Here is a 15969-nt window from a genome sequence, read left to right on the forward strand (position 1 = left end):
TGCTAAGTACCTGTGGGTGTTTTAATAGTGTCACAGTCATCTTAGTGTTTCCATGCACTGATTTTTGTGGTGTTACATTAACAAATGTAATATTGCACTAACATGTTCTTTTAATATAGGAGGTACATTTGATTTAAACATGCTTAGCAAAACAGCGCAATATTGTATTTTCTTCTGGTTTAAGCTATGTTTAGGTAGAAAAGACAAATACTAAGTCTCTGCCCATGCTGGTCCCATCCTACAGTCCCCTGCAGTTTTCTTGTTTAAGAACAGGGCTGGCTGCCAGAAATATTTATGACTCTTTGAGAGGGTAACCCAAAAGACAGGCTTGCAAGCTGATGCCACGGTATCTATTATTGGCAGAAATACAATCCTTCAACTAATAAATGAGCTCTTAACATTTGTCAGGTTGCTTGTTTTCTCAGGGGCCCAGTGGTTGGGCTGTATGCAATAACATGATGGCCTTCTGAGGAGCCTACATCGAAATTAATGGTTTCATCTGCTTGCAGGAACAACCAAGTAATTGGGTACACCTGGGACTATCCTAAAGGGCTCCCTTTATGCTTAGCGAACACTTTCTAACTAGTTCCAGTAAAGTGTGGATCATTGAAACTTGAGTGTTGCAGACTGGATCAAAGAACTTAGTTTGATGGACTGTTTGGAGTGTGTGAGAGCTTGAATATAGGTATCAACAATATAAGTGAGTATCAGGAATGGATAAGGCATTGACTTTTAGAAAAAGTGTTATAAAGCGTTACTAGTTATATATTGAATACTTTACAGGGATTAGCCTGGCAACCTAACAGCCAGGCAGAAAGGTCTATGGGAAGCCTAAGTTAAGTTTTTCCTGTTTTGGATGCAACCTGTGTTTGGAACCTAAATATTAGGACCTGATGCTATTGAAATACATCAGTATTGCCTCAGCCTTCAGTAGCATACTCTTTAGAAAGTTACCTTATTTTTTCTGTATTCCGAAGTTCTCTATTAGATTGCCTATATTGTGCAAATAACCCTTAATGACTAACAGCGGAAATAGAAAAGTTTTCAGATGTTGCAGTTTAAGGTGTGTTTTCTTTTCTTCCTAAAGACTCAATAAATTTTGATCTCAAATTTTGGTGACATAAATGACCAGTTATGCTCTGAAAAATGTGCTTTAATGTTTCTGCAAGAGCGGCTGAGGTCCTAAATTATTTGGCACTCTCTAAAAATATCTTTGCCTCCCCTAACGAGCTGTATGAAAACAATATCTTACTCTCTTTCCAAGCCTGTAGTAGTATTTGTGAATCTTCCACGTGATTCAGAGCACACTGGAATTAACAGCAAGTCTGTGAATTGCAGTTACCTTAGGCATTAAGACATAGTTTATATATAATCTAGTACAAAATTTCTTATTTTATGGGGCCAAGACAAACATGTGTCTACAAAATAGATCTTACGGAGTAAATACACTGCCTAGTAAATTGCTTGCGTAAAAGGAAGGTCAGCAGCCATTCCAGGAGCCTGTTTCCTTGCCTGGTCCACAAATACTGCTGGCACAATGCAGCAGTAGCATCTTTCTTGCTGTCTCTCCTCTTGCAGAAGTCTCTGGCCAAAATATTCCTTTGCACTGAGCTTCAGATAATTGTGCCCCTACTGCTGCTGATTGCTTCTGTTCAGTCACTCTGCTGGGCAAAGGCTAATTCTGCCTTCATCCATCCACGACCAGTGGAGGCTCACAGAAAATGAAAGATTGGGAAGGTTACACTGCTCATAAGGGCCTTTGAGAAAGGCGAGAAGTTGAAGTGAGTTGAATTCAGAATAGACATGCTTCTTTTTTAGCAGACATTGAGAACGGATTTTGTTAAAATGATTTACCCATTGCTGTCTTTCACTTGGACTGATTGTACATCAAGGAATGCCAGTTTGGCTTTTGTTTTGTTGGTTGCTTTTTTTTCCAAGAGGGCTATTTTAGCTCTAAAATTTATGTGCTTGGTGCAGAATTTGCTGTGTGAGGTTCTTTGGGTTATGTGGGAAGTCAGATTTGGTTATTTTAATAATAATTCTTGTTTAGTTTCAAACATCTAGTAGGTTGAGTGCCTCTGTTGCTTTTTTCATTATGTACAAGAGAAAGATCTGGGAGCAGTCCTGTCAGTACTAAATGAATTTGTGTGAAAATCCATGCAAAGACTTAAAGCACTGTAGCCCAGATCATTTTCCATAAATTAAATGAGAAGTATTGGTAACGTTAGCAGAGAGTGTGATAATACTGCAACGCATCACGTCATTAGACTTCTTTACATAGTGACTGGAACATTGCCAGTTTAAATAAACTTTGTGCATCTATTTGAAAGCATTTGTCTGTCCATGCCGACTATTTAATCCTTTTATAGTGTTTTTCAGAAGTTTAGCCAACCTGTTAATGCATATACTGTGCTTTTCAAATGTTTGTTTGGGTTTGACACCTTATTTTGATTTTCTAATTATGGAGAATTAAAAAAAATATCTTCCTAATGATTTTGGAGTTTGGTTTTATTCCTTTTTTTTTTTTTTAGTTTGAAAGTGTGTTTATAAATGCAATAGGGCATCCTAGCTAGGCAGTATTGCATAACTTGCATTCAGTATAATGGCACTAATGTTGAGCCACCTGATTTGTCTCAATGCAGTGTCTGTTCAAAAGAGTACAGGGTATCATCATAGGATCACAGAATCATTAAGGTTGGGAAAGACCTCTAAGATCATCGTAATGCTGGGAATTAAGTAGTCTATGATTTATTCTGAGAGTTAAAAATCTGTGGTTCACTTCACTTGTGAATCATTGCCCTAAAATGAGGAAAATATTCAGCAACCTTTATAAATCACTGATGGATTTGATTGTAAAGATGTGTACAAGGCAAAAGTACTTATTACATAATAGCAGAGAGACCTAGAGATGGTATTTATTGTTAAAGAGAGAAGATGGTTTAATTGCCTGGGCCATGGATATGAGCTGTAAGGACTAGAAAAGCAAGAACAGCATTTGGAAGCATTGCTTTATGTCTCTAGGAACGACAGCTAAGAAGTCACCAAATATGTTGATACAGTTCTGATGTCTCAGTGGAAAATGTACGTTGTGCCATGCTGCACTGTGGTTCACTATGCTGTGGTTGTTATTCAACCTGTATATGAACCTGCAAGAGTAATTATGTATGCTCTGTAGAAGATGATGCTGGTATGGTATAAAATGCATGTTTTAAAAACAGAAACTTCTTTCTGCAGATATGCTGCCCCCCTTACTGGTGGTGGTCAGGGCAAACCCTTTCCATATGTGAAGATGGAGTAATTTCTAAGTCTTTTTGTCCTTGCAGGTCAAGCCGGTCACTCACAGTAGAATCACTGTGTCAGCACGGTTTCGAAAACCACTCCAGGAGCCCTATACTATTTTGTAAGTAGAATTTTCAGTTAGTGAACTGCCGTTTTGGGGGGGCGGGGTGTGGTGTCTTAACTTCAGATGAGTTTTGCTTAAAATACTCCTCCAAATTATTTTACTTTGCTTTATTTCAGCCTGATTGCTAACGGAGACCTTATTAGCCCTGTAGTGCGCCTCCTCATTCCCAGGAAAACACTGAATCACTGGGATCATATTCTTGAAATGGTTACAGGAAAAGTAACCCTCAGAAGTGGAGCTGTTCACAGGTATTAGGAAGCTGAATATTTGCAAGATACATTTGATATGCCTAGATATGTTTTTATAACTCTATAGGTAGATAAAATGGTTCATTCCTGCTTCATGGGAAATTCCACTATAGGAAAACTGAAAGACATTAAAAAGCCACAAAATGGAAATACATTGACTCCAAGTAACCTTCAGGTTTCATTTCAGCTGCTATTTAAATAAAAGAAAACCATCAGTTTGTTTCAGCTCTTATTTCTTGATTAAATATTTAGTTAGCAGGCATGTAACAATACAATAATAATGCAGTCTATTTAGTATTAATAATTAAGTTACATGTCAGAATAAGATAAATGAGCAGGGTAAAGTTGGTGAAAAAGTTAGGAATGTGCAATAATAGATGTGCTCCATGTTCCTTTTATTTTGACAGTTCTTTAAATTCATTGGGGCAAACAATTTCAAGTAAAATATTATAGATTCTTTGGTTTTTGAAGACCCGTGCTGTGACTAGGATGTGCTTTATACTCAGCCAGCTCAGCCTCCTAATAAGAGCCAAGGCCAAAGTTGTAGTTGGGGGTTTGCCAGTTCCAGTATCTCAGCTGGTCTGAGTTGTGGTATCCCAGGAATAGGATGTGACCTCTTTGATAAGTAAGTTTCAGTCCCTTAAGGCCTTTACAATGTAAAATAAGCTCTCTCAAATAGGATTTAGTAGTTGTTGCAATTTTTAGAGCAAAATGATATATGCAGTTTCTATGAGAAACATTGCATTGTAAGCAGCCTGCCAAGGTGTGTACTGGCAAATTACTGACATTCCAGTGTTGCCCCATGCAGAGGACATTACAGAAATCCATTCCTCAAATGGGAGAGGGCCTTTTCTGGAAAATCATTCTTCACAGCTTACGCAACGTCTAAGGCTAAGCTTGCAAAATATTTCTCAAATTACTGAAGGTAAAATAGTCTTTCAGTTCTTCTGATTTCTTTCCCAAAGCTGATACAGACAATAAAAGATTAAGGTAATGCTATATGTTGACTATTAGCACTCATCAAATTTTTCCTCTCATCCTTGCATTTCTCTTTTCCTATTTTCTGGCTACTTAGCACTTTTCCTTGTGGTAAAGTAAACCTACACACGTTGAAGCTTTCTGGATCTGATTCTCAGCTAGTGCAACTCAGAAGTGAGCAAAGTAACAGCTGTTTACAACATACCAGTTCTTTCTGCTCTCAGGTTGTTTAGCAATTTAAAAAACCTTTCAAGTTTTATTCTTATTACTTGGTGTCACTCCTTGGTGAAACTGAATGATGTACATGAAAGCATAGATCATTCTGTTCATAGCTAGGATTGCTTTTGAGACATTCCCTTCAGTGCTGAGTTTTAATCCTTTAAAAAATAAGATAATGTACCTGACATTTTGAATTATTTAATGTTTTCCTTTTTCTGGTTTTCTATTAACCCAGTTTTCATTTTCTTTTCCTTAAAATGCTAGGAGTACATATTAAATACGTTAGTAAAGTGATCGTTGTTCTTTAATAAGTTACACATTAATTGCTGGGGTTTACTGAAACTGTGTTAGCATTAGGTCCTGTAAGACCACTGATGCTGGGAAGATTAATTTCTCATTAAAGAAGGATAAGTGGAATTACGAGAACCTGCATTATGTATATGGCAGTTTTTCTTTTCTGTGTTATTAAAAGACATACAAAGCTGCCAAGTCTTACGCAGTTTCACATGTGGCTTTAAAAATAAATATTGAACATCTCTGTCAGGACAGGGATGTAAGTAAGAAATATGACAGAGGAGACAATGAGCAAGTAGCTTCTCTGGCACAATGAGCAAGTAGCTTTTCTGCTTGCCAGATAGTGCATGGGGATGGGGTACAGCAACCTGATGGGCAGGTGCCTGGTCCATGGGCAACTGGGAGTTTGGGAATACTGGTCCTGCAAGTTGTGTCTTTGCTGTCTCCTTTGTCAGCCTGTATGCTTGCTGTGTTTTGGCTGCCGCTTTTTGGCTTGGCTTCAGGAGGGACAATGGAAGTCCACTGACATCCCTCAGGACAAGCCCTAGGTCATCCCCAGAAGTGGTGACCACAAGAACATCTTTGTTGCATAATACTAGCCAGAGAGGACCCAGCTGGTGTTTGAATGGTTGTGGCCAGGTGGGTGGGTAGAAGGCTTCAGAAGTAAGTGTCACAAAATCTGTGTGATACTTAAGTCAATAGTAATTTATTTGTTTGAAGTTATGTGTTTTTTTAAATACGTTTTTAATTTCACTTTCATCTTCAGTGACTGAATATGTTTGGTTCAGTTACTATGGTTACTATTTTCAGGGTGTAACTATTTTCAGGGTGAAAAATACAACTAGAGATTACCAGATATTTGTCCATAACATTTTTGGGAGTTCTATTAAGCCAACAACTTTTAAGAATTAAAGATAATATTACACCACAAGCGAAGTGAAAGATCAGGAACAAAAACCCACAGCCGTGTTTGTATGTACCCCTATATACCTGAAGCACCATAAAATATGTAAGACAGTTCTTAAACTGTGGTACACTGATTTGCTGTTTTTTCCCCTGAGTTCCCCAAAGCAAAACATAAGCTAGCAAAACACAGTGAGATTAATTCAGGAATAGGCTTATTTCTGATTTTTAGATTGCTTGTTTTATTTTCATTGCTGTGATGTCGTCTGCGTGATAGTGAAACATAAATTGCTCTTCGAATCGCTGGCATGCCTGTGAAATGTTTGCACAAACACCAGATCAGGCTACCGGGAGAGGTTGTAGAGTCTGGACACAGCCCCAAGCAACCTGCTGTAGTTGTTCTTGCTCTGCATGGAGCAGTTGGAATAGGGAGTCTCCAGAGATCATGCCTAGCCTCAGCTATTCTGTGATTCCTGGTTCTATAAGCTTCATCTTTTTTCCCTGTGTTTCTTCAAGGTTGTGCCACCCTGTGTATGAACTTAAGAAGCAAGTTTTTGTCTATTTTTCTCTATTAAACTGAAAATTTTTGCACTTTATAAGTCAGGGGTGTTCTGAAGGCAGGCTTTTTATATTCTTCCTAAAAGGTTCATTGTATAGGTGTATGGATCATTTTATATCTCCTTGCATTGTGTTAAAATTTATGAATAACATATGTAGTAGCTCCTGTAGGAGGCTTCTGGAAAGGTAATTAAGATGGCCTTTCGGCATCCCTGCATTTAACACTTAAAGGCAAAACTGTTAATGTTGACTTTTTAATGAAATATAAATATTATTGAGTTTTGGAATAAGCTTCATAGGAAAGAGCTTATTTATTATTGAATGTTTCCTCCTTCCTCATTGTTTTGACCATACTTAAATATAATCACAGACTCGACAATGGAGTAATTAAGATAGCATAGAAAGAATGTGTTGACCGCCATCACCTCCCCCCAGCCCCTAATGCATTTCTTCTTGGTAAAGTGTACAAACAGAAATTACTGTGGTAAAAATCTACCTGGTATAATAGACATTAACTAGTGGTGTTGTAGGTGCCTGTGTATTGTAGATACACAGTTTCTTGCTATAATGTATTACTGTATTTCCTGCTCCTTCCAGCCTTACCCTACCAGGTACAGCCATGTTCCAACCCTCTGTTCTATACAATATAACCCTCTGTTCTATGCAATACAAGTACAATATTATAGCTTGGTCTGTGTTAGGTGGACAGGTCCTGGGTTTTCAGTCACAGGGCCATGAATGCCCTGTTCTTCCCAGATTACTGCATAGTGCCCAGAGCACAGATGGGAGGTGGAACTTGGTGTGCAAGGGGTCAGGAACCCATGGAATAGATCCCTTCCAAGGTATCAGGGGAAGGCATTAAAGACCACCTAAGTACGAAGTAGTTTATTTCATTTTAGAAATTATAAGAGTATTTAATCTGTTTTATATTTTATATAAACTGTGATTTAGGTAATTGTTTTGCTCTGTCTTTTTTTATGTAGTGACTGATCATTGTATGACACCCACTGTACTTTATTGGGTTTCATATCTGGAAATTCAACATGATTTAGTGAGTTTAGATTAATGTAGCTTACAATGCTCTTAATACACCTAACTGAATGTTAAGATTTATTATATCAAGCATTTTCATATTTTTCAGACTTTACACTTTAGATGGAAAACTTGTTCAGAATGGGTCAGACTTGGAGAATGGGCAAATTTATGTTGCAGTGGGTAGAGAAAAGTTTAAGAAGTTGCCGTATGGTGATCTGCTGTTTAGCAAATCTACAATAAGAAGGCCACAGGGGTAAGTTCTATAGGTGTGCGATATATTTCTCATGTGCTTGTGTGTGTCATTTTGTTTACAAAGTACCAGCAGTAAACTCTACAAAATCATCATTCCAAGAGTGAGGGAGGGAAGGATGGATGGATGGGTTAGTATGGGTGCAAAACTTTATTGACAACTTCTGAGAAAGTTGAGATAACAAAAACAAAAGAGAAAACGGAAATTCAGAAGACTGTTTCACCTCATAAGCATGCTATTGATAATGTATCCAAAATTAATGTCAGAGAAAGGATTATTTTTTACTTGGCTTAATTTATTTTTTTTCCTGGGATACAAGTGTGTACAGCTGGATGAGATTAAGTGCAGCTACACCATCCTAGATCTATTCTTGCTTGGTAATGTTTTGTGGAATATGTACTCCCTTATGAATACTTTGTTTGAGTCTATTCTTTGTAGGCTGGAATTATCACATAACAGAGTCCTAAACCAGGTTTCTGTAAGGAGAAACTTGGGCTTTTAGTATCTTTGGAAAATATGAAAACTTGGAGCCATTTCACTGAAATAAATAGAAAGAAATGGAAATTTGTCCCACAAATTGGTGTAATCTAGAGAATTTGTCCCATGTTCTGCATATAAACTGGAGCGTAATTCATTTTGGGTCTGTTTTTGTTTTTTTATTTGTTTGGTTGGTTTTGTTTTGTGTTTTGTTTTTTTTTTTTAAGTGAGCAACTGTAGACAATGTGAGTAACTTGAAAGTATTTTAGGAAACAGCATTTTCAACAAATTAATTTAAGGACAATGAAAAGCTATGTTGATCGATTGGTGTAAACAGAGTTTTACTGAAATTGCTGGAACTTTTCTGTTAGAGTAGTTGTAAGGATCTTTCACATAGTAATTCATTGAATACTACTCTGTAGATTTTCAATATATATAAAGCATGTATTGTGGGGAAATGTATTAAATTTGTTTGAATAAGTTAATGATTATGTGTTTACATATAGTCTAGTGAACAGAAATGAGTGATTCTTAGTAAAAATGTGCAATGAATAAAACAATTAATGCTGTTGCCATAGCTTACTTCGTGTTATCTGACTTGGCTATAGATAGTGACTATGATAGTGACAGTGTACACAGTTCTAAGATATGGCTTATTTCTGCAGTTCCAAAGCCTTTGTACTACCTCCGATTGCGGGATCTCGAAAGTCTAAAGGCAGTGTAAGTATGAAGTGCCATAATAAAGCTTGTTTCTGATTTCACTTAATTCTGGCAGGTGGAAAGTCCCTGTCCTTTGGGTTTTAATTAAATCTGAAGAGAAAAAATCCGCAGCCACCTGGTGGTATGCTTATTAAAGCTTGATGAATCCGTAGATATCTGCAGTGTCAATTAGACAAAAGAAATCTGAGAAAATATTATTGCAATAATGGCTGCTTTATTTTTTATAAAACCTTCCATAACAAAGATCAACTGCTGCTTTGAGGTCTTTCCCATAAACCTTGTCAGCTATCTTTGTTTATTTGTTAAATTATTTATTCAAATTATGCACCTAAAGGAAAAACACAGAACCTTTTACAAAACGTCTTGCAGTAAATGGCGTTTCTGCATGCTGAGTCTCAGTAAGGCCCTAAACCAGTTTCCTCTCTGATGTGTTTTGCCCTAGCTTAACCATTAAATACAGAGCTTGAGCCTCTACTGCTTTGTATCCCATATAGCTATTTATATGTGTACAAAATGAGTCCGCTGTGGATTTAAAACAATGGCAAAACAGAATGTAAGTATCTGTTTGCATGGATTCTGTACAAGTGCAGTTTGCTGTACAAGTACAAGACAGTGGAGAGTCAGACTCAGTCTGTCATTATAACTGTGGTAGTTGATCATGTCCATTCACTGTTTACAAAACAAAAAAGCCTGGAGCCACTAAACTAAATAAGCAATAAAATACCTGTCTGTGTTCCAGTCTGTTGAAATGCAGAAGGTAAAACCTCAGTAAAGAACATACTTTCAAGTGGTGTTTGTTTTTAGAAATGTGAGTTTTGCAATTCTAGCATTTGTAAATATAACTCATTAATAGGTTCTTTTTTTTAACTTCTTGCCTGTTCTACCATTACTTAACAGCAAATTATTCGTTTTTTATTCCATTGGGATTGCAATACATACTAATAACAAGTGTCAAAACTTAAGGAGGCAGGAATATGTGCTACTGCTGTTAAATATTTAATGCAACACTTCAACTGATATAAATCATGCAATTGTTTGCTTCAATTTGGTATCTACATTTTTTACTATTATTGCTTGGGAGTAGCAGTCTCCAGTTTGAATTGGAAGAGGCTGAAATATTGTCATGCCCTCACTTCTCTTTATAGAGAAAGAATAAGTGGTAGATTGGTAGATAAATGGTAGATTAGATGGCAAAAGCTAGATGGTATTTAAGTAAGATATTTTAACCAAAACTGTTTTATACTGATTATGTGAAAACTAGAAGACTCATATAAGAATATGAAAACGTATGCAGGATTTTTTAAAGAAATGCAGGATTTTGCTCAGGACTTGTTCTTCTGAAAGATTTTAATTTTATATAGTATTACCTTTTAACTTTAGCAGTGAGGTGAAAAGAATTGTCTATGATTGTTGCAGAATGAAAGGCCTTTCTGGTGGGCAAGTTCTAAACTGGCATGAATTGTTCATGTAGGCACACTAAGTGAAACAATGAAGTCTTCTGTGATTTAGCCAAGTCTGTGATAAGGTGAACAGTTCCAGATACTAATAAGGTTTTCTGCCCTATCTGCTTGAGTGTTTTGTTGTTATATGGAGTGTTTTGACAGAACTGGATTAGGAAGGAACTACGTGTTCTGTTAGACTGGCAAAAGTAGGAGGCTGACAGCCCCTAATTAGAGGCAACAATGAGGGTGTTGAGTTGGTAAGTCTTTACACAGCCTAGAACGATATAAACAGCACCCTAAAAGGCTGCTATGTACAGTTCAGGATTTTACGATGTTGACTGTGAACAGATTTAGACTGAAGAAATTCTCTGCTAGTACACCCAGGATCATACATACATCAAAGCTGTAAAAATAAGAACCAGGTTTCTGGTTCTGTTTCTAAATACACCACAAAGCAAGCAGAGGAGCTGGCTGATGTCCTTGGAGGTGATTCAGAGGTGATGTGTTGGCAGACCCCTTTCTTAGTGTCCACTTGGCAGTCAGTGTTACTGCCACATGAAGACTGTCATCTTCCAGCTGCTTTTGACACTTAGCAGATGACTGTCCATGTCTCATTTACACAGGCAATGCATTATTCACAAGTTATGTGTGTTACATCTTGTGACTTTCCGCACATATGCATGGATGAGATATAGCTGTGTATCATATGCATGCGTGTATAGATTTACCTAGCCATTCTTTTCATCAAATGAAGCACTATTTCCTTATAATAAATGTGTTATTTTCCTCTAGGAGTTGTTGAGGAGCATGTAATTGGTTGGATCATATAGTAAGTTGATAGAGTTTTCTGGATAATTTAAAATATTGCTTAACTGTACTGATTGTAAATTAATATGCTGCTTTAACACCTGATACCAATCCTTAGTATTAAAAGGTTGAAATAATATTGAAAATAAAAAAATAGACTTTGTCATTTTTCACCAGTGATAATTATGTACACTTCTTTTCAGGGCAATGATCGGCAATCTAAATCTACCATTGGATCCAGTGACCTGGGAGAAAACAGTTCCTCACCTCAGCCTCCCAAAGGGAAGGACAAAAAAAGCCAGAATCCAGAGGATTCTGGGTCCAGACGACACTTCTCTATCAACTCTACGAAAGTAAAACAGACAGTAAGAGCAACAGCTTCCACAGGAGTCCTTCAAGACAATGGTCAGTACTGAGATAAACACTATTGTAGCAGAGTAGCTTTTGATCTTCACTTGAAATAGTGGAATAATATGCTTCTATAGTTCTTGAATTGTCCGTTTACTCTGGCTAACTGAATTTACAAAAGTTCTTTCTGCTAGGGGAATGTACCTGTGCATAACTGCTACATTCCTGGCTTCATTTACATACCACAGGAGACTGTATATGATATTTGGTATATCTTGCAAGTTAAACTAATATCATCTTATCTTTATGCTTTTGATAAAAGTATAATAAAAATATTTTGACCATTTTCCCCACTGTTCTGCCCTGCAAAAAAGTGAAGAAAAGGAGTTGGTCTGCTCAAAGGACACCTCACTCTCCATGAGGATCCCTGGTTAGCTGCCTGATTCTCTGTAACAAAATGACTAGACCCTGGGGGAATAACACAAACATGACTCCAGTTAGCCGATAGCTGCTGAGACTAATGGTACAGCAGAGCTGCTGGAGGCACTTTCAGATTTTCTCCCCCACTGTGCTGTGGCAGCACTTTAAAAATTTAGTCATAAACATCCTCTTCAAGAAACTGCTTATCTTATGGTGTGATATTCCCCCCTCATTTTTTTTAAATGGTTAGAAGACTGTCCCCTCACTACAGATATTGCTGACATGCTGGGATGGCTATTTTCCCTCATTAGTAGTAGTTCCAAAAGTCATTAATACTGGCCAATTTATATCTATTAGGAGAAATAAATTATACTTCTCATAGCACTGGACATTTCTTTTCACAGCTGTTTAAGTGTTAATAGTTAAGTGTGCAATAAGAAATCATGATCTAAAACTTCAATGTATGTCATACAACAGCGCAGTTTTGTACCTCTGTCTAGAATCATGAGCTGTAAATTTACTTTGAGTCAGGAGCAGGTTTGTGAATTTGAGTTTTAAAAGGTCAATGAAATATAGTCTTCCGTAATATAATTGTCTTTTCAAGAGTAAGCTTGTTGAATTTCAGGTTTGTTTTAGTCTTGATTCAAATACCATTCTCTCCTTTTGCTGGTAACTGGACATAATTTTAGTCAACTCTTTTTTGGTCAAGTTTTTTTTTCTTACTGTAGAATAATGATTATATTAGAGTGAAAGTGACTGGAATAATTTGTTGTTCATAACTCATGAAATGACTGATTATATTCTCCTTGAAATCTTCACGGTGCATCCATGCTTTTTACAGATTGAGTAGTGCATGCTAAAAACACATGAGGGAGGCACTACCAGACCTGACCTCTCAGAGGGGGCCTTTATGCTTGGCTTGCCATTTTTAAAGGCTCAGAATCATTATGTAAGTCACAAAGAATGCAGGGAAAGGCTTTTACATTTAGGCAGTTGTCTACACTGGATATCTTCAGTCATTGACGTATTTTTTTTCTTTTTTCTTTTTCTTTGTTTTTTTTGAAACAGATTCATTGACTTCTGTTGGGAAATGCTGGTACAGAATTCTTTATACAAAGCTCAAAATCCACATGTTCTGATCTAGTCTTCTGTTCAGAGTACTGAACTGCTCTGAACCTCTACTTATGACTAGGCAGATCTCAGTCAGACCTCTTACATTAAGAACAGCCACGCCACATAACTTTTTCGGATAGGTATAGTGCCATTATTGTGATTTTCTGTATGCTGTTTTTTCTGGCCTGAGGATTTTTTTAAGTTTCTACAGATGTTTCCTGGACCCCTCTTGCCAAGGTGAGAGATATTTGTTCTTTGCCTTTGTCTGTCTTGCATTAGGTTATCAGAGGTTTCTGTTAGCTTTCTTTCATTTCCCAGTGGAGGGAAGAGTACTAGAAGCACCAATAGCTTCTCTGTGCTTTCAGCAGGCAGTGACTAAGATAAATCTTACTTTGGTAGATAGCAGACAAATATAGAGAGAGATTTTCCTCTCTATATTTAGCACTATTGCTGCTCCACCTGCTGACAGAAATGGTTGGAAATCCACTATGTTCATTGAGGAACTGACTGCTTCTCACTTCATCGTTTCCATGCTTTGTGGGTCTTGTGTAACTAAGAGAAGCTATTCAAGGCAGCTGATTCTCTGTTTTGATCTAAAACATATGTTGGGATAAGCTCTCGCTTCCTTCTGTGCTCCTCTATCCTCTGTGTGTGAAGACCTGCTAGCAGAAGTGGGAACAGGTGATTTGATGTGTGTGCTGTTCTGCAAGTCCCAATAGACCTAGCTGGTCATGCACACAGTTGCTGAGGGAGATGAAATCTATAGGTTGAATTCAAACAGTATGGGATGAGAAATCCAGGGCCATGTAATGGATTTCTGTTGGGGTGCGATCCCTGCTCTCAGTGGATCTCTGTCAATAAGGAGATGTATACTGAGCCAGCGAAAACTGTTTTCTTTTGCCAAGCACAAAAAACAAACCATCTCATACTCCTTTAAGTCTTTAGGCCAATCACAGTGACAACTGCAGGCTTGCAAACATCTACAGACTTATCTTTCCCCAGTTAAATTCCCCAATATTTGTTCAGACAGATCAAGTGGAAAATATTCCAGGGAGCAGTTTCCTTAAGCTTCTCATCACAAAGCTACTATTCAAAGTGATTTTCAGCCCTGCTTGTAGTTTAACAAGAGATGCATCCTTATTATTACATTATTCTAGTTCTGCTTAAATGTATTTCTTTGCCACATGATTCAAAGTAAATGTTGTATTTATTTATTGTCTTTTTCCCTTCCTGGTTCCATTTTTCTTTCTGGTATTTTGCAATAACTATGACAAAATTTTTTCTGTTATCAAGAGCAAAAGTGCGATGTCCCATTTTGTGCATTTTGCCTGACAAGCCTTCAATAGCTAGGACAGTATAGCCACTATCCTATATTCACCATTTCAGATGGGAAGCCCTGTGCAGTTGTTCTGAGCCTGTTCTTAGCGGAACTCTTTTTTGCTGTGGCATTTTTTATTTTTAAATAAATGGCTTATCATTGCTTGGAAAACATGTGGAGACATGTATCATTCATACATCATACATGTATCATGTATCATGATATGAGACATACCATTTTCATGACACAACACTGGCGAGAGATCTCACTTGTCCCTGTTTTTTCCCTTTCGTCATTTTGGCTGCAAATCTGTAAGGGAGTGCTCCATGTCCCTTAAAATCCACAGAGGTTTTTTGTTTGTGTTGGATTTTTCCCCTCTCCGCAAAAGGTACAGCTGTGCTTGCTGCAATAGTTTTTGTCATAGTAGCCAAGCAATATATCTGCACCACATTCTGAAATAGGTCTGTCTCATCATAAGAGAGGGTAATTCAGCCTCTGTACCCGGTTTATTTTCTGAATTGTCTCAGGTCTAAGAGACTGGTAGAGGTACCCAACCTTTTGACAAGAGCTGATGCTGTTGCCAAAACATCTGAGGTTTCTTTTGACACACTGAGGCAAGCCGTGTGTGTCACCATTTAAAGAGAAACAGAAATGTCTTTCTGGAAGTCGATGGCATTTGAGATGCAGTGTTGCAGAGGAGGCTGAGACTGGACTAAGGAAGAGCGCCAGTAGAGATTGCTGCTTCTGCTACAGGAAGCAGGCAAGGCATTTGTATCGAATGATATGTTATTTCATAATTACCGTGTAAACCCAGCCAAAATGAACACTCTACACTGAGTGCAGTTTCTTTTTGTTTTGTTCTGAAGCATGGTGAATTGGGTAACTTAGCCATATAGTGGTAAAATCTAAAAATTCACAATGTTTAATCCAGTGATAACTGTACACAAGAACGTTTTAATGTGACGTTGTTGTGAATGTGGCTCAAAAATATAGGAAACTATTTCATACTGAAATAATTAATATGACCCCAAAAATTAATGTATTTCATGATTAACATTAAGCACTAAAATGTACCTATAACATTGTTAGTGGTACCTAACAGCACACAGTTGCTTTGAAATTGAGTGCTTCAATGTACTTAGTATACATACTTCCCTAGGATGCAATAATGCCTTTCAGAGAGATAGGAAATGTCTAGGTTTATAGCTAAAATTGTTTAAATTTAGCCTTATCTTTGAGAATCTCTGGAGGCAGCATTTCTTTTATATTTTTTTTTAATTATTAGTGAGATGGTAGTTTTATAGCTTTATATTCTTGACCCATATACTAATAGGAGATTGTGTGTTACTCAGATAACAACTTTTCTAGGTTTTATGCATGCAGACAGATATAAATATCTTTTTTCTATTGAATCTTAGGAATGTAAGAGGAGTTAA

The 15969-nt window shown here is 37.2% G+C and overlaps 1 protein-coding gene across 1 annotated transcript in view; it reads left to right on the forward strand.

The window, feature by feature from the left end:
• The window catches only part of DCDC2 (doublecortin domain containing 2), a 73713-nt gene that overhangs the window by 22375 nt on the left and 35369 nt on the right, over positions 1 to 15969 (forward strand). Inside the window, exons 3-7 of the mRNA XM_075083897.1 lie at positions 3324 to 3400; positions 3520 to 3651; positions 7745 to 7891; positions 9031 to 9085; positions 11538 to 11739. Coding sequence (XP_074939998.1) covers positions 3324 to 3400; positions 3520 to 3651; positions 7745 to 7891; positions 9031 to 9085; positions 11538 to 11739 — 613 coding nt within the window. The remainder of the gene's footprint in view (positions 1 to 3323; positions 3401 to 3519; positions 3652 to 7744; positions 7892 to 9030; positions 9086 to 11537; positions 11740 to 15969) is intronic.

This window comes from Phalacrocorax aristotelis, chromosome 2 (genome assembly GCF_949628215.1).
Source record: "Phalacrocorax aristotelis chromosome 2, bGulAri2.1, whole genome shotgun sequence".
Lineage (NCBI taxonomy): Eukaryota > Metazoa > Chordata > Aves > Suliformes > Phalacrocoracidae > Phalacrocorax > Phalacrocorax aristotelis.